Genomic DNA, 19,281 nt, shown 5'->3' with positions numbered 1-19,281 from the left:
GCTATTTGAACACCGTTTGACCAACAAACTCCAAACATGGTAGTCATTGTCCCAGTAACAATGGTATAAAAATATATCAAAGTGGTTATGTTTTATAAAACAAGATGGCCACCAGGTGTATGTTTATGTCTGAAATTTAAAACTGCCTGAGTTGACAATTGGGTTACTTGACTTGAAACTTCACAAGCATCATCCTTGACACTGTAGTAAGGCAATGACTTTTAAGAAACTCACGTTAAACAAGATGGCTGCCTGACACATTTTTGAAAAAAGAAACATTCAAAATCTTCTGTGGAACAGTTGAAGTTACTGATTTTAAATTTGGCATATTGAGAACTAAACACGCTTAGATGGGTACTGATACTGGGGCTTGGGAGCCGTAAACCTGCCTGGCAGTTCTAGATGATAGTTTACTTACGTATTTGTCATGCATTCGAGCACAGCTTATGGACATTGTGGTGAGGTTAAAGTACCACATAGTTCGATCCAAACTGGCCATTTCTTCAAATTTGCATTCTCTGAGGATTGCTCTAGAGGAAAAAATAACAATTTGGGCTTCCAATGGCACTAGCTTGGGGCTGAGGGGTTATGAACTTGCATATGGGACTTGGGACTTTGTTGTTATGATGACACATTTGAAACTACCAGAACCATGCTTTAGTGCCTTGATACCCCAATGCTCCACTGGTTTCAACACCCTATGGTGTTTCAACATCCTTGGGGCATCTAGCATGGTTAAATTCCATGCTTGCACGTCCTGCAAAGCATTCCAGCCATGGGTTCTATGCAGGAGACTTTACAGATGCAGTGTCTCCTGCTAGCATGGCTGAGCCATCCGTGGTACTGGGAGCCCCTCCTCAATCTGTCCCTGAGCCCTTTGCCGAGCATTCCCGTGCTCAGGCTCAGGTGCCTTGGTCTTATACCCGCTCTCAGTCTCCTACATGGAGTACTAAGTGGGACAAGCACTCGAGACAGGCACAGGATATTGTAGACTTGAAAAACAAAATGGCCAAAATCCTTGGGTATTTGGCCAGGCAGCAGGCTCAAGTCACTGCTCCGGCCCTGGCTCAGCTGATAACACCAGCCCTGGAGATGACCCCGCATGCACCGGTGGTCACCCTGGTTGTTCCAGCATTGAGGAGGTAGGTCCAGGAGCTAACCTCTGAGACAGGCCGAAGCTCAGAGATAACCTCTGACTCTAGGGTTTCCCTTATGCCAAACTCGATCCCAGCGCTTATGGAGTGGACCGCCAAGTTCCTACAGGCACTTTGGAAGGCAGCACCCAAACAGCACTAGCAGTTTTTAACAGTCAGCCTCCTATCCCCCACCCCCAGCCCTTTGTAGTGTTTCCATACTTCTTAGAAGAAGTATGGTCCACTTGGAACCAGCAGACCTCGACGCCCAGCATGCTTAAAGAAAACATATGCAATGGAAGCGGAAGTCACACGCCTAACCGATATGGCAGGCCTGTTGATGGTGTACCTGGATGGAGCACTGCAGTCAGTGCCCCTACCTGAACTGATGGCTTCATAGCTGTGTCTGGTTTCGAGTACGCTGCTCCAGATCTCCGGCTTCCAAGGACAAGCCCTGGGCCAGAGCCTGGCAAACCTTGTGGTAGCTTGCAGGCAGCTTTGGCTGTCCCAAGTGATGGAAACGGTGTACACAAACTCTATGCACAAACTCTGCTTTCCTCCCTAAGGTGGTTATGGTTTTCCACTTAAATCAGTCAGTAGAACTAGAGACTTTCCATCCCTCTCCGTTTTCTTCGGTGGAGGATCGGAGACTAAAGTTTCTGCCCGGAGTGGCTATGTCATGGGCCTTATTTAGAGGAGCCTTATAAGCTAATTCATATATGTATGCCAGCTAGCTGGGCTACTCCACATATGTTCACCAGGTTCTACCGACTTAATGTGGTAGATCCCTCTATGCCTTCATTAGGCACAAGGGTCCTTGAGGTTGTACACTCGCACCACAAACTCTGGTTTTGCGGTAGTAAGACTTCCCTCGTCTCTTGTCTCTGCTCACACTCCCTCCCAATGGCTTTGGTATACTTTTCCCAAAGGTTTGTTTGGTGGTCATCTTTGAATTGAAAGAAAATGTTAGGTTACGGATGTAACCCTGGTTGACCTGAAAGAGAAGTCAACCACCAAACCTTATGAAATCACATTGGTCGCTTTCGCGGGTTCAATGCAATAAAGGAAGTGAGCTCCATGGAGTGACTGTTTGATCCCTCAGGAAGCTCTTATGTAAAATGCTCATTGAATACCTGCCCTGTGGCAGGCATATCCCAAAAGTATTGGTTGGTGGTCGTTTTCTCTTTCAGGGAACGTTTTTCAATCTAAAATTTACGATTAACAGTTTACAATTCGGGGTAAAATTTAAGTTTAGGATTAGGTTTACAATGCTCTTGGTGGATGTTCCTTGATGACCTGACCACTGTATAATATCCAACAATTATTGAATACATGTTATAGGCATTATATGTAAGGGTACAAGTATATCACAGCTTATACGGAACCTGTGAAATAAAAAGTGAGCAGTCTTTTGCATTGGCAGCAGTGCAAAGTTAAAGCTCTTGGCAAACATAAAATAAAGGTGAATACTTACACAAAACTTCAAAGAAGTGGCCAGATTAAGTTCTAAGCAACTATCAGAGCATTATCCAAGCAATTAAAGCAGAGGGAGTCTCTATAAAGGAGAAAAACCTTTTCAAATTAACTAAAGCCTTTTGTATAGAAATGTTTCGCTGCATACCCTTGATAATGCAAAACCTAAAGGGAGCATGGTTTACAGTTTTGGAGAAGAAACGATAGGTTGCGAATGCAACCCCGGTACCCTGAAAGAGGAAATAACCCTCAACGTATGGGACATTGCTGTCAGGCAGTAGGGATTGGCTGAGCTTTATAGCAAAGCTGCCGATAGGCCTCTGCACGAGCTGCCGTGTAAGCCCGCCCCCCTGGGAGCTTACTACAAGCATCGCGCAGAGACTCTCTTCCTCTTTTACTCTTCGGGCCGAGAAGGCTTCCGGATCGACCTCGTGGGTTGATGGTTATTTTCTCTTTCAGGGAACCGGGGTTGCATCCGCAACCTATCGTTCCCTTTCAATACGAAAATAACCATCAACGTATGGGAACAGTGTACCCAAGCTGTCGCGAAGGAGGATTCTCGGCAGTAGGACAGACTTACGTCATAACGCAATAGCGTAGGTAATACATCTAGGCATATGCGGAGCTGCGCCTCAGCGTTTATGCTCGCAATGACACCTGTCGTGAATGAAATAATAAACACCATACTGGCATCCTAGGGTGCCATAGGGTGTAGCACAGAAGCTCCAAACAGTGGAGCAGAGGAATCCAGTATGTTCAAACGGTAAAACCACATAAAGGTATGCGGTGTAGCCCAACTGGCTTCAGCACAAATATCCGACACCGGCACTCCCTTAAAGAGGGCCCAGGATGTCGCCATACCCCTAGTGGAATGCGCCTTCAAACCCTGGTGGTGGAAGGCCTGCAGACTCATAAGCTAATTTGATAGCATCCACTATCCAATGGGAAAGGCACTGTTTAGACAACGGCTGACCCAAGTTCTTAGAACCATGGCATATGAACAACTGTTCTGTGTGCCTCACAGTCTTTGAACGGTCAATATAACACCTCAATGCCCACACGGCAGAGCATGTGTAACCGTTCTTCCTCTGGGGAAGAGAAAGGAGGAGGATGGAACGCCATCAACTCGACTGACTGGTTAATGTGGAAAGGGGAAATGACCTTTGGCAAAAAGGCTGGATTTGGGCGCGTGGAGACCTTAGAACCGTCTCCTGCGAAACGAGTACATGAAGGATGCACTGACAGTGCATGTAAGTCGCTGACACGTTTAGCTGACACCACTGACAGCAGAAACGCAGTTTTAATAGACACGAGCCTCATATCCACAGTGTGGAGAGGCTCAAATGGTAAGGGCTTCTAGCACCACGTCAAGGCTCCATGACGGTAAACTGGTCGTCCTCGGAGGTCGCAAACGTCTTGCGCCTTTGAGGAACTGCGATGCCAGAAAATGGCAACCTGGTGATAACCCATCAATGCATACATGGCAAGCTGATATGGCGGCTAAATACACTTTAAGTGTAGAGGGAGATTTCCCTTCATCTAACAGTTTCTGTAGAAACTGTAATATCACTGCCATAGGACAAGATATTGGGTCCTGGTCCCCCGCCAGACACCAATCTTGAAACAACTGCCACTTGTACGTGTACTGCGACCTAGTAGAGGGCGCTCTAGCACTCTGAATGGTCGAAATCACTGCCATCAAAAGCCCTAAGGCTGACAGGCGCTCCCGTTTAAGGGACAAGCCCATAGCTGCATGAGCTTGGGGTTTGGGTGCCAAAGCCGTCCTTTGGCCTGGGACAATAGGTCTGCTCGCAGGGGAAGGTCCCGTGGTTGACCCTGTTAACTGCACCACGCTTGGGAACCATATTCTCCGAGGCCACCGAAGGGCGATCAGAATCACTGTCGCTTGCTCTACCCTGACTTTCTCCAAGAGGGCGGGGAGCATTGGAATCGGTGGAAACGCATATAGGAGGACTGGGGGCCATTGGTGAACCAGTGCATCGACTCGTAGGGGGCTGTCAGGGTTCCTCACCGAGAACCATAGGGGGCAGTGCGTGGTCTCTCGCGAAGCGAAGAGATCCACTTGCGCTCTGCCGAACCTTTCCCAGATGCGCTCCACCACCTAAGGGTGGAGACGCCATTCCCCTGCAAGAGGGCCTCCCCTGGATAGGAGGTCCGCTGCGTAATTCACTCTGCCTGGTAGGTGAACTGCGCGCATAGAGGTCACACATGGCTGTGCCCATAGCAACAGCCGGACTACCATACGGTGAAGGCGGGGGGACAGTAGGCCGCCCTGGCGGTTGATATACGCCACAACCATGGTGTTGTCCAACCGCACCAACACGTGCTTGTCTAGAAGCACTGGCAAGAAGTGACGAAGGGCGAGGTCCAGTGCTCTGAGTTCCAGAACATTGATGTGGGCTGACCTCCAGGGTCCTGACCACACTCCGTGGGTCCCTGAGCCGTTCCAGACTGCTCCCCAACCTTGGTTGGAAGCGTCGGTCGTAACCACTTCCCTCCGGAAGATGGGACCCAGACGAACGCCCTGGCGGATATTTGACGGAACCTTCCACCAGCGTAGTGCTTCCCAGCAGGTTCGGGATACCATTAACCTGCGGTGTTTGTCTCTCCGCAGATGAAACGCGAAGGCATTGAACCAGGCCTGTAGAGGTCTTTGGTGTAATAAGCCCAAGGGAAGGGCTTGTGAGGCGGCAGCCATCAGCCCCACCATGCGCTGGCACAGCTCCATGCTGATTGTTTCTCTCAACCTGAACAGGGAGAGACACCGTTCCAGTGAGGCAACTCTTTGTGTGGACAAGGTCGCTTTCATGGACGCTGAATCCAGATGCAACCCTACAAACCCGGTCTGTTGGCTTGGCACGAGGCGGCTCTTCCCTGAATTGACCTTCAGACCCAGCCGCTGAAGATAGCTCGTAACCATCACTGTGTGCTGCTCCTTGGACTGCATGCAGAAAAGCCAGTCGTCCAGATAGTTCAGCAGTCGGACACCTTGAGCCCTCAAAGGAACTAAAATGGCATCCATACATTTGGAAAAACATTCGAGGAGCTAGAGACAGACCGAATGGGAGAACACAAAACTCGTACACCCTGCTCTGGAATGCGAAACACAGATACTTCCTGTGACCCGGGCAGATGGGAACGTGAAAGTACGCATCTGTCAGGTCCACGGTGGTAAACCAGTCACCCCCCCCCGGACTGACTGGATAATGTGCCTGTGCGTAAGCATCCTGAGCGATAACCACCGTAGGTATCTGTTCAGTACTCGCAGATCTAAAATAGGGCGGAACCCGCCGTCCTTTTTGGGCACTAGGAAGTATTTGGAATAGAACCCTTGGTCGGTCAGAGCATGGTCTACTTGTTGAATGGCACGTTTCCTGATCAGTGCGTGTATCTCCACATTCAGCGCTGAGGACTGAACTGAGTCCTTCACTGCTATTAAAACCACCCCCATGAAGGGGGGAGGCTTTAACCGGAACTGAAGGGTGTACCCGGTGGAAATGGGTGTCTCAGGGCTGCTTTGGCTGCGCACGCTCACGAGGGGCCTGGCCAGAGCCACGAGGACGTGATCTGCCACCTCCTCTAAGGCGTCATTCTACTTGCCGCGGATTTGTAAACCCAAGCCGCACTGATAAACCTGCAGGGGAGGTCTTAATACCTCTTGGTTGCGCCTCCTGCTGTGGCGGTGCCTTGCGCCAAGGCTGTTCCTTGGCCGCTTTGGCTAGAACTGCTTACCTGGCCACATCTTGGCCATTTGCTGCAACACCTGCCGTGCCTTGACGGAGTGTTGTAGCATCTCCTCCACTGCCGGACCAAACGTGTGTCCAGGAGTGATTGGATCGTCCAGCAAGGGGGCCTTGTCAGGCACCTGCACTCTCGCCTGCGAGAGCCAGAGCTGTCTTCTGGCCACCACCATCGAAGCAATGCTCCTGCCCTGAGCCTGCGTGTTGAGCTGGGCCAACCTTACCAGCAGCTGGCTGACCGTGCCTAGCTCGCTTCTGAGGGCCGCAGAATGGCACTCAGGTAGGTCTCTGATTAGCGCCGCCTGGTAGATTGTCAGTAGACTGGCTACATTAGACAGTCTGACTGTCTCCGTGGCCGCAGAGTACCCTTTTTTGAGGTGTACTTCTGTGGTCCTGCACTGTTTATTAGGGCACGCTGGGTCCTTAGGAAGCCCAGACAGTGTCGGCATTTTCACCAACACGGCGAACGCAGCGTCCACCGATGGAAAGGACGCTAGGCCAGCCTTGCTGACCCCCTGCATAGTAAAAGCAGAAGCCTTGCGAGATGTCACAGGAGCTGAGGCCCGAGCCCCCCAAGTGGACTGCACCTCTTTAACAAAGTTTGGGAATGATGGGACTAGGCTGAAGGCAACTCAAACAGAGATCGCCGGGGAAGCTCTGTCTGGGGCCAATCAATACCCAAGTGGCGGGTTGCTCTATCAACCACAGACCACATAGGGTTATCAGTGTCCATCAGCTCGGACTTGACCTCGTCTGAGAGGTGGGAGGCTACCTCGGCCTCTACACTGTCCCCTTCCAGGATGTCAGAAGCATCTCTGGAGACAGCGTCTATATCCCAGTCCTTCTGCGGCTGCATTGGGGGGGGGAATATCCAATGGAGGTAGTGGGGGGGCCATAAGGAGGGACTGCTGTCCCATCATGACCTCCATGAACTGGGACATCTTAGAGGTTAATTCCGCCACCTCGGACTTGTCCGTGCGTCGCCTGTCTCAACGAGGGGAACGAGCGTTCTCTACGTCGAGGCGACCTGGAGTGCGACCTAAACTCCCGACGAGGGCATGCCCTAAAAGGGGAGGGGCTTCTAGCCAGAGTGCGTCTGGTGGGGGACCTCTGACCAGCCGTGATCTGGGAGGCCGGGCTCGTGGAGAGCTGCAGTCGCCCTGGCGGCGTCGCAGTTCACGATGGCAGGGCTGAAACAGTGTTGGAAGATCCAGAAGAAGGGGAGTGCCCACCCACTGACTTCTTGGCCATTTGTCGAAGGGCGCGTGTCTGAAAACTGTCACAAAGACGGCAAAAAGCCCTATCAGCCAGCGCGGATGCGGCGTGCTCTGGCCCGAGACATGCCACACACTCCTCATGAGGGTCACTGGCAGGCAGCTTTGCCTGGCAGGACGTACACCGGTGAAAGCACGGCATCTTGGGTGAACACGGCACCGTAAACATCGACCGAAACGCCAAGTGCCACGCGTCGAGTGTCGAAGCGCTGAGCGCCGAGCATGTGACGTCAAAGCGCGTAGTGTCGAGGCACCGAGTGTCGCGTCGAAGCGCCGAGCACGTGGCGTCGAAGCGTCAAGCGCCGAGTGTCAAGCACATTGTGGAGTGCTGCACCGAGTGCGGAGGTGCTACCCAGAGCGCCGAAGCGCTGACACCTCGCAGAGCGAGTACCGAGCGCCGAGACGCTAGCACAAGACGCTTAAGCGTCAGCTGACCCGCAGAGCGGAGACGCTGGTGCTGGTACAGTGTCTTATTTGGTGTAATACTTACCTTGGTGCTAAGGGAATTGTGCTTGGTGGTCGTCTTCTTTTGGTGTAAAGGGGATTATTTTTATTTTTTCTATTATTCTGGAACGCTGCAGCAAGTGCTTGGTTTGGTGTACTGTAGAAGGAACTGTAGGGCAAGCCGTACAGCTACCACGCGGTGGAGAACACACAGCAGTGGAAGATTCTAGAGGGCTGCAAAGCAGACTCCACACACATGCGGTCTAGCCAGGGAAGACCGAGGCTGCAATATGCGTGTGGCAAAAGCCAACGACGCGTGTCCTAAAATATGTATATATCTGAAATAGAAATATATACAACCCAAAAACACACAATATAATAATAATATTTATAATAATATTATAAATAATAGGAGAAGACGGAGACCACGAGGTTAAACAAAAACGAAGAGGAAGAGAGTCTCTGCGCGCTGTGTATAGTAAGCTCCCAGGGGGACGGGCTTACATGGCAGCTCGCGGAGAGGCCTATCGGCAGCTTTGCTATAAAGCTCAGCCAATCCCTACTGCCTGACGGCAATGTCCCATACGTTGATGGTTATTTTAAAATTGAAAGGGAACCTTGATTTGCAGCTCTTGCAATATCTGCCCTGTGGTTCTGAATAGTACCTGTAACATTGTGCTCAGGGATGATAGACTTTGCATAAAAAATTAATGTGCTGTGATTTTTACATATTTTTACCATAACAAAATCATTATAATTTTCTCCCAAGTCCCATATTTTTTTCACTCAGACAATAGTTTGCCAAAGTTTGAACATACTATTTCCAGTACTTTTATCATCAAGAACTTTTAACACTTAATCATTAGATATACAGAAGTAATTCAGTATTTTTGTAATGATTTTTGTGTATGACTTTGTATTACACAGTTATTAAGTAGGTGATTTTTGATCCTTTCAATTAGCACAGAATCAGTAAAAATAAAGACAACAAAAATAGACCAAGACAAAAGGGAAAAAACTAAAGTTTTTTTTTTATTTTTTTTTATTGCATTACACTAAAATAAATAATGGGCCATTCAAATCTGTGGTTGTTAAAATTCTTTACTGATGCAAATTGTGTGTTGCATTAAACTTAGCTTGTGAACACAGTTAGTTTGAGGCATACTTTGATACTACAGCTGTAGGTCTGTTGTTTTATAGCTAGATACCACAAGGTGTCATTGGAGGGCTTATGTAATATCTTGAAACCAATTATAATTAGTTTCAGGTCCATAAAGAGCCTACTATAGATATGTATTCTGCATAATAGCAATTAAGAAATTATTTCTTGAAATTGATTCCGCCCTGCATTCTTCATACAAACTTATTTTCAAATTTAAATCATCTTATTAGTGACTGATCAATTAATTTCACAGCACTGTTTTCCAGTAGTGTCAGGGTGCAGCAGTCACCCTTCTGCTGCACCCTGACACATGCTGTTAAACTGTTCTGTTCACTGTGAAATCAATTATTTATTGGTCAGGCACTAAGTAGATGAAAATGAATGTTTAAAAATACTTGCATAAAACAAATATCAATAAAAATTGGGCTTTATGCTGTGCAAAATAGATTTTCCGGTATTAATTTCTTAATAACCTTTACTAAGAATAAGTCCTTTGAAGTATGTTTCTCTTCTAGTATGAAATAATAACTGGGAAAGTTGATCTTCCGGCTGGCATACATTGGGATTATTTTTGGTATGTGTAATCTTTACAGATGAAGACAAGCATTCCAGAAGGAAAAGTATTGTGGACACTGTATCAATCCAGGTTGACATCCTCTCTGGTAACAATCAACCGGACAAGGTAATGTGGTGATTTTATTTTATATTACTATTGAGCTTGAATTACTGACATTAATTTGCAGTACTGTAAAAATTTGCATCTCTTTTCTGGAGCAAAGTTTGCTTCTGACCGCAACCATATTTACTAAACCTCTGTGCGTTTGAATAAGCTACCTTCCTTGCGGCTCCCCTGATAGTGCGGTCACCTTCAAAAGGTGAAGCTGCATTAGTTTATGAATGTGGTAATCAGGATGGATTATGTCCGCCTGCTTAATTAGTAATCGCTGCTAAGTTTCTTTTGCTCTCAAATTGCTAAATGTAATGATACCTAAAACCCCTTTGATGTGAGCGCAGCACTTCATGTGAAGATCTACAATTATTGTAATGTTTACCACTGTATTTTTATTTACATTGTTTCTATATTCTTAGTGTTTATTATGTATTAAAATATTATGAATTAAAACTAGTGTAGTTTATACAAACATTATAATGCAAACAATTACACATCAAATGTGTTACTATTTTTGCTTATAGCTAAGGCTGCAAGTATTAATAGAAATAAAATATGTGTGAGAGAATGAGCTTGGGCAGACTTATCTAAACACCACTGATCATCTTAAAAACAATTATTAATTATTATGATTTGTGGGATTTACTTGAATTATCACGGAATTGTAAAATGGACATTAACATTTCATTAAACATCTATTGGGTTAATCTAGTTAATCCTTATATGATATTACTGGGACAAATGCTTGTCAAAAACTGGTTCCCTTTCAAGTATGAAATGTAACCATTACCGAATAGGTATTTACATCCTAAAGACCCAAAACCTGAAAATTGTATACCAAAGCTGCTCAGCGAGCCTGTGACGCAGTTGTGGCTCCGCCCCCGACAATAGAAAAGGACTGCGCTCACAGATCTCAGCGCCATTTTTCCTTTCAAGACTGACCTGATAGGAGAACCTTGTTCAAATAAGTACATTGTTGCTTCTATGTGTATATATTTAACATTTATTGGAGTTTTACACAAATTACATGTGATCTTTAAACTAATCGTTATAATAGTTTTTACTAATTATGAATATTGTGTGCACTGCAGCCTGTTGCTTGTTACATCCTGCTGCGGCCAGCAGCCCGAGTCGCTCCTTTCCAGAGATCCAGCATCATAAGTTGACTGACAAGAGCAGCTGCTGGGCTCAGCAGCACTGTGCAGGATCAGAATACTTGCTTGCAATTTAACCACAGTATGTTGATGCCGTTTTGGTGAAAGCTTTTAGCGTCACCATTGTGAAGGCTGTTAATCCATTCTAACAAGCAGACTTCCCTCGGTCTTGTGTGCAGTACTGACAGTGGCTTTTACAGGTGAGAATCCTTGCATGTTGCCACCTGCGGTTACTGCAAACCTGTACAACTGTACCTGTACACTGCATTGCTTGCTCCTTGCATCACGTGCAAGGCCAATCGGCCTATTGAGGACAAGCACAGTAGTTGCTCTTACTGTCTGGAGTCAGAACACGCAAGGAGGCACTGGCTAATTATAGCTTCTGTGAGTTTTGTGTCCCAGTCTCCAAACACATGCTTGAGAAACGGCTTCCCGCAGCTCTAAGCTCGGCGCTCTTCACCATTACCCTCTCTTAGAGAGGTGGTTGCATCCTCAGGCATAGCTCTGTGCCAAAGGAGATTGGACGACACAACTGGAAAAGTAACCCAAGTAGGAAACCATCCTCACGGTCTTCCTCATCCTCCTCGAGTTCTGCCTCTCCTTCCCCTCCCCCACAGAAGAGGAAGAAAAGTTGCCATTCCAGGCGATTGGCAGACTCGGAGCAGATGGAAAGGCTCTGGGCAGTTATTTCCCACCAATGAATCAGCACAAACGTTCGGCAGCACCTGGCCCGCCTGTCCACTTGGGGCTCCATGGGACTGCGAGTGCTGTTTGGCCACAGGAGGGCATACTACTCATTGCCGAGGTGGTTGAACAAGAGCTGGCATTCCCATCTGAGGACGTCCCTTGCGGTTAAGCTCTTATACCGCTAATCAAAAGGGTCACTGTAATCTTGCAAGTGCCTTGGCCTACAACAGGGAAAACAAGGCAGTCAAATTTTGACGATGAGCCTACCGCCTGTCACATATCCACCCGTTCCTGGGACAATCTGTCAACAGCTTCTGCTGGATGCCCTATATAGAGTGCATAATGCGGAGAAGGTGGGACTGGCTGGTTGAGCTTCTATTGCCGCTTTTGTCCAGGCAGCTATTTTAGCACTATCCAAGGACTTAGCCAGGTCTCTGAGGTTATCCTCAAGAGAGCCTATTCAGCCAGTGCATTCGTCGCACACCTAGGGATCTACAACAGCATCCTGGTAGCATACCAGTCTCATATGCTGCTGTCCCTCTGAGAACCACAGGCCCTCACCACAACAGCTGGTTCAGCTGCACCTGGTTTACAAAAACCTGCTCAACGGACAGGTGTAGGTAGAAACCTGGCTGCATAGGTAGTTGCATTTAGGCAGCTTTAGCTTTCCCAAGCACACGTGCTAGTTAGGGACAAATCACCGCTGTTGGACACCCCAAACACTCCACGACGTACCTTTGGTCCCATGGTGGATGAGATGCTGCAGCGCTGTCACTCCACACAGTAATCCATTAAGGAGCAGTTTATCTGCCCTTGCAAATATTTTTCAGGAGGTTCAAGTGAGACATGTGCTTGTCTGCAACCACCAGGGTGGCCTGCAGTCACTCAGTCTCAATCGTGTGGCTCACCAGCTTTGCTGTGGGCGCATGAGAACCTCCTTTCATTTTGGGTAGTTAATCTGCCAGGATGATGAAATGGGCTTCAGACCCCCCTTTTCAAGGGGAGTACCCAGCAGCTCAGACTGGAGGCTTCACCCAAGGTGGTGAGTCTTATCTGGGAGAGGTGCGGGAGAGCAGAGATAAACCTCTTTGCCTTCCAGGAATCCACCCACTCTCCCTAGGAACTGCTGGGAATAGATTCCTTTGCATACCAGTGGACAAGGCACCTGTTATATGCCTTCCCACCACTCGATTTGCTCCCGCTGTGTCTGAAGAAGATCAGGCAGGACCGGGCCAAGGTGCCCTAAGTAGCCCCATACTGGCCCAGGAGAACCTGGATTTCGACCCGCGGAGACAAGTGACACTAGGCGCAGAGAACCTTGTGGCAGCCCGACCCATTGAGTCGGACACTCTGGGTCTGGCTCCTTAATGGCTGCATTTGAGCCATGTGGGACTTTCCAAAAGGGTTTGACAACCTACAGAATGCATAGTAGAGTGAGAAGACCCCTTTTTTGACGAGAGGATATTCCACTCCATGTTAAAGGTCTATTTGGTAGCTATTAGGCTTGCCATGTCAAGATTGACCACAGGAGCTCACTTCCTGGCGAGACAATTTTTAAAAGGAGCTCAGTGGCTTCAACCACCTATAAAAGGACATTGTTCGTCGCTGGAAGCTAAACATGGTGCTTAATGCACTCATGAAGTCTCCATTTAAACCCCTGCATTCAGCTGAGCTGAAATTGTTATCTTTTTAAAGTGGATTCTTCCTGGCTATCACCATTCTCTATTGTGAAAGCCTGCTTATTTTTTACAGAGGCCAGGCCAAGGTCAACCAATCCTGCCTTCTTGCCAAAGACTATCTCGGATTTCCATGTTAACCAGTCTGTGGAATTGGAGGCTTCCATCCACCTCCTTCCAGTCTGACAGAGAATGACAGCTCCTTACTCTCTGCACAGTTTGGGCCCTGACGTATTATGTTGGCAGGACAAAAAATCTTGGAGGCAGTCTGAACAGATTTTGTCTCCTATTGCCAGTGTTAAATGTGGCTTCTCTGTCAACCCTTACAACACAGGCATAGCTACTTGTTACTTGTTGTTATTGTTATTCGGTAATGGTTACATTTTGTACTTGAAAGGGAATTTATGTTGTTATCATAACCTAGGTTCCCTGAAATAGAAATGTAACCGTTAACCTTCAAGGTCACTGCGTCCATGATTTCAGCAGGCTTGAAGGAAAAATGGCGCAGAGATCTGTGAGCGCAGTCCTTTTGTGCTGTCGGGGGCGGGGTCACGACTGTGTCATTGGCTCAAAGAGCAGCTTTGGTTTACAATTTTCAGGTTAGTAGGTAAATACCCATTCAGTAATGATTACATTTCTATTTCAGGGAACCAGGGTTATGATAATAACCAAACATTTTCTTTCTTTGTTCTCAGCTAGACCTACGTTACCTGTAAAAGATATGTGTGTAAAGCTATTTGTTTGTGAAATGTTTTTTGGGTTTTTTTTTCCCAAAAGGTTCTGCACAATATCCTATGCTTGTAAAAGTGAAGTCCTTTGCTTTAAATGTTAACTCGCCACTATAATATGTGAAGGACAACATAAAACCATATAAATGTACATGCAAAGCATAATCATTTCTTAAAAATATATACATTTAAGGTATTTTGTGCATACATATAGTATATATGTTTATTTCCCTTATTGGCATTAAACTCATTTTATTCTATGTAATTTGTCATACTTTCTTATAGGCAAGGTTAGCTGAAGAAATAACCTTTGACACACTGAAGAAAGCCATAGGTAAGTGAGAAACTGTTCTACATAGAGAACAGCTTCACACAAGTACTGGAAGGCTGTAACATAAGATATACAGTACTGTGGAAAAGTTTTAGGCAACTGTGAAAAAATGCTATAAAGTAAGAATGCTTTCAAAAATAGACATGTTAATAGATTATATTTATTAATTAACTAAATGCAAAGTGAGTGAATATAAGAAAAATCTAAATCAAATCCATATTTGGTGTGACCACCCTTTGCCTTCAAAACAGCATCAATTCTTCTAGGTACACTTGCACAAAGTCCGGGATTTTGTAGGCATATAGTTGGGTGTATGATTAAACAATTATACCAAACAGGTGCTAATGATCAATTCAATATGTAGGTTGAAACACAATCATTAACTGAAACAGAAACAGCTGTGTAGGAGGAATAAAACTGGGTGAGGAACAGCCAAACTCAGCTAACAAGGTGAGGTTGCTGAAGACAGTTTACTGTCAAAAGTCATACACCATGGCAAGACTGAGTACAGCAACAAGACACAAGGTTGCATCAGCAAGGTCTCTCCCAGGCAGAAATTTCAAGGCAGACAAGGGTTTCCAGATGTGCTGTCCAAGCTCTCTTGAACAAGCACAAAGAAACGGGCAACGTTGAGGACCGTAGACACAGTGGTCAGCCAAGGAAACTTACTGCAGCAGATGAAAGACGCATCATGCTTACTTCCCTTCGCAATCAGAAGATGTCCAGCAATGCCATCAGCTCAGAATTGGCAGAAAACAGTGGGACCCTGGTACACCCATCTGTTGTCCAGAGAAGTCTGGTCAGAAGTGGCCTTCATGGAAGACTTGCGACCAAAAAGTCATACCTCCGACATGGAAACAAGGCCAAGCGACTCAACTGTGCACGAAAACACAGAAACTGGGGTGCAGAAAAATGGCAGCAGGACTGATGTGTCAAAATTTGAAATATTTGGCTGTAGCAGAAGGCAGTTTGTTCGCGGAAGGGCTGGAGAGCGGTACAAGAACGAGCGTCTGCAGGCAACAGTGAAGCATGGTGGAGGTTCCTTGCAAGTTTGGGGCTGCATTTCTGCAAATGGAGTTGGGGATTTAGTCAGAATTAATGGTCTCAATGCTGAGAAGTACAGGCAGATACATATCCATCATGCAATACCATCAGGGAGGCATCTGATTGGCCCCAAATTTATTCTGCAGCATGACAACGACCCCAAACATACAGCGAAAGCCATTAAGAACTATCTTCAGAACAAGGAGACCTGGAAGTGATGGTATGGCCCCCACAGAGCCCTGATCTCAACATCATCAAGTCTGTCTGGGATTACATGAAGAGAGAGAAGCAACTGAGGCTGCCTAAATCCACAGAAGAACTGTGGTTAGTTCTCCAAGATGTTTGGGCCAACCTACCTGCCGAGTTCCTTCAAAAACTGTGTGCAAGTGTATGTAGAAGAATTGATGCTGTTTTGAAGGCAAAGGGTGGTCACACCAAATATTGATTTGATGTAGATTTTTCTTCTGTTCACTCACTTTGCATTTTGTTAATTGATAAATGTAAACTATTAACATGTCTATTTTTGAAAGCATTCTTACTGTACAACATTTTTTCACACCTGATTAACACATAGGCCCATATGCATAAAATGTACTGTCTCCTTTATCGTGCCAGTAATGGTGTTTAGCATGACAGTATTTCATCATGTGATTCATAAAAGCCATTTATCGTCAAAAAACATCACTCATAATAACGTGCCCTTGGAGACCTTTTTTTTTTTTCATTTTTCTGGTGCCATTAATTGACTCTTACTGGCATCATAATTAACACTCAGACCAGGCAAAGAATGAGATGCGCCTTAACGGTCTGATTTCCTAGCATAATTGATGTGTTTAGAACATGAAATAATATAAAACGTCTGTTTAATTGAGATAATTAGGTCATTTAAGTATTTTGTTATCTGCAACGCATACATTAAATTGCATTGTTAACTCGTCTGAAAAGGATAGGCTACTTACAGGCTAGAAAACATAAGTCAGGTTAGTAGTCTATTCATTGCTCTGTGGAGAAAACGGAAGGCTTTGGTGTGCTTGTGTGGGCTGTACATCAAGAGAAGGGAGATATCTTGGAAGATGATCCTCCCAGAAGAGTGAGAAGACCCCACATGTTTGACCTTTTGGACTACTCTGATTTCATGATTCTAGCAGGTATCCACTTAACAGATGCACAATTATTCACCCTTGCAGAGAACTAGAACATGAACTGAAGAGTTGAACTGTTAGAAACAAGGCTGTTTTCTATTAATGAAAGTTACAAACTCACCGCATGATTATGATTTCGATGTGAGCGAGTTTTTATTACTATTTATATTGAAAAATACATATTCGGATTTTCTTGAAGGTCTAATTAGTTGTACTTTAGTAACTACAAATAAATTGCAAGAAATACGTAGCACTTTTGAATCCAAGTATAGCATGACAGGCAGGATTTTTCAATCTAGCTGCATTTGTTTGTTTTAGCTAAAAAAAAAAAGGCTATTTGCAAACTAAATAAATGCAGTAACAAATAAAAACAGTTTTTCTACCATTTAAAAATGAATTGTATTGTAACGTAACTGTGTGGTGCTGTCTTTCTGTGCCATTTGTCATTCAAATGAAAGTTTTAAATATAGAAAAAAACAACCAGAGCTTGTTCACTCTCCAGTGCCTTCTGTGCTTTTTTGTGCACTGGAAAGGAAACGTGTCTGTGACGGCCGGCTCACCAAACAGACCCGCTTGGGTTCTTTTCACTTCTAAAAATCACGACACATACAAGTTTGAAAGAAAAATAGCGCTGATGCGCAACTTTAACAAAAATAAGCAAAATAAAACAAAACAAACACCTAGCTCCTTCAGAGCACTAAGTAAACACTCGATGCAAGATCCTAACTATCACGCAGGATGGCTACGCCATTTACCTGCCACAAACACTCAAAAACACAAACTCACACAATACCTCAATACGACTGCTCACTCACACGGTCAGGCTCTTCTCACAGTAGCCCTGAGCAGACTGGCTGCCTCTCTTAAATACCCTGCGCCTGGCTCTAATTTACAACTACCACCAGGTGCAGGGGATAACTAAACAATTAAACAATTACACAATTAACCAATTAAAAAATAAAAACCCTTAGCCCTTTCAACCAGCAGTGCATCTTCACATATTTTTAAAGCAGGGAGGATTTTAACCCCCTCCCTGCTATCTCACAGCGTCCTAACATTAGAGGATCATTTTTTCAACCAAATCTAATATCAAGAACTATGACAAAAATGACATTTCTGGTGGTTACAGTTATTTTTCATGTACTTATCAGTTATATATATATATATATATATTTTTTTTTTTTTTTTTTTTTTTTTCAAAAAGTCAAAAAGTGTACACTGCCCCTGACGGGATTGGATTTGATAGTAACGGAAAAAAATCATCGGTGGTTACACCACCACATTCGTCCGACATAAATATTTATAACAAATTTATGGTGGGCCATAAAAAAATACGTATACCCGGTATCTGATATCTATAAAAATTAATGACTAAAGCTTTTTTTTTTTTTTTTTTTTTTTTTTTTTTTTTTAAAGATTTCACTAATGGTAGCTTAAATATTGAAACTTGCACAAATTCACAAACCTGCGCTCAAATCCTAATTTAAAAAAAAAAAAAGTTAGCTGTACTTTTATTCTTTTACATGATTTACAAACAGTTCACAAACCATGTTCACTTTTTCTGTATCCACAAAACAACATAGTCCATCGCTGGTATAATGAAACCTGAAGGCTGTCAGACAGAGATGGAATTGCAAAAGGCATTTCTCATGGAATAATGAGGAAATGCTTGTATTCATTTGCAACAAAAACTAGTGCTGCATAAAATCGTGAAAAAAACAAGCAGAAAAACCTTTTTTTTTAAATATATCCATTTTCAAGTATATGTTTTTTTTTTGTATGTATTAATGCTATTAGTAAATAAACCATCCCCTGTTAAAAATAAAAAAAAAAAAAAAGCAAAAACTAAAAAATAATAAATATTGTTTTAAAAATTAAACAGGGTTAAAGGTTAAAATGGGGGCCTGTGACAAAGTGGCTGCTGATTGAGAACAGGTGCAGAGGTGACGCAGTGCAAGAACAAACACAGACAGGAAACTGTAATCCGTTTGGAAAAGGGGTATTTTTATTTAACTCCCAGTCTGGTAGAAAAGGCATTTTTTGGGGTTGCAGCCCAACTAGTAAATAATGATAAATAAACATCATACGCCCCGCAATAAACATTATACACTCCGGGTGCGTGCAGTACTGCTCGTGGTGGGTGATAACAATTTATTGTAGTGACTGTGGTGAAGTGTTGCTCTGGCTTTGTGCTGGCCCAAGGCAACAACAGCTCTGGATATGTGTTAGCCGCCTAGTGGTTTACAAACACAGACCATTACTAACACACACAAACAAACAAAATACTCACAAATATTGTTTTCAACAGGTTTCACTGGGTCTCAAGGTTATTCTAGTTTCAGTATGCAAAAACCAAGTGAAGGAGTAGATTGCGATACTCCATCCCCTTTTATGCTGTCATGCATGACCCCTTGGTAAACAAGTGCAGCTGTCTCTACAATCTGCAGCTTCTACATTGTTTCCCTTCCGGGTCAATATATTCTTGCAACGGAGTCTCACCTTCTTCCAGACTGACCAACTTCCCAACCCTGGGAAAGAACTGTCAGGTCAGCCCGTCCAAATGACTTTATTTTTGTTGTTTAACACCCTCACAAGTCAGGAG

General features: G+C 44.9%; 1 protein-coding gene across 4 annotated transcripts in view; it reads left to right on the top strand.

Annotated features, from left to right (window-relative positions):
- Window positions 1-19,281, top strand: part of efr3a (EFR3 homolog A (S. cerevisiae)) — a 273,730-nt gene that overhangs the window by 248,045 nt on the left and 6,404 nt on the right. For all 4 annotated transcript variants that reach the window (XM_041245312.1, XM_041245313.1, XM_041245314.1 and 1 more), the window contains 2 exons: window positions 9,837-9,929; window positions 14,448-14,496. In XM_041245312.1, coding sequence (XP_041101246.1) covers window positions 9,837-9,929; window positions 14,448-14,496 — 142 coding nt within the window. The remainder of the gene's footprint in view (window positions 1-9,836; window positions 9,930-14,447; window positions 14,497-19,281) is intronic.

The sequence above is a fragment of the Polyodon spathula genome, chromosome 3 (genome assembly GCF_017654505.1).
Source record: "Polyodon spathula isolate WHYD16114869_AA chromosome 3, ASM1765450v1, whole genome shotgun sequence".
NCBI lineage: Eukaryota > Metazoa > Chordata > Actinopteri > Acipenseriformes > Polyodontidae > Polyodon > Polyodon spathula.
This window is presented reverse-complemented; position numbering and strand designations above follow the sequence as displayed.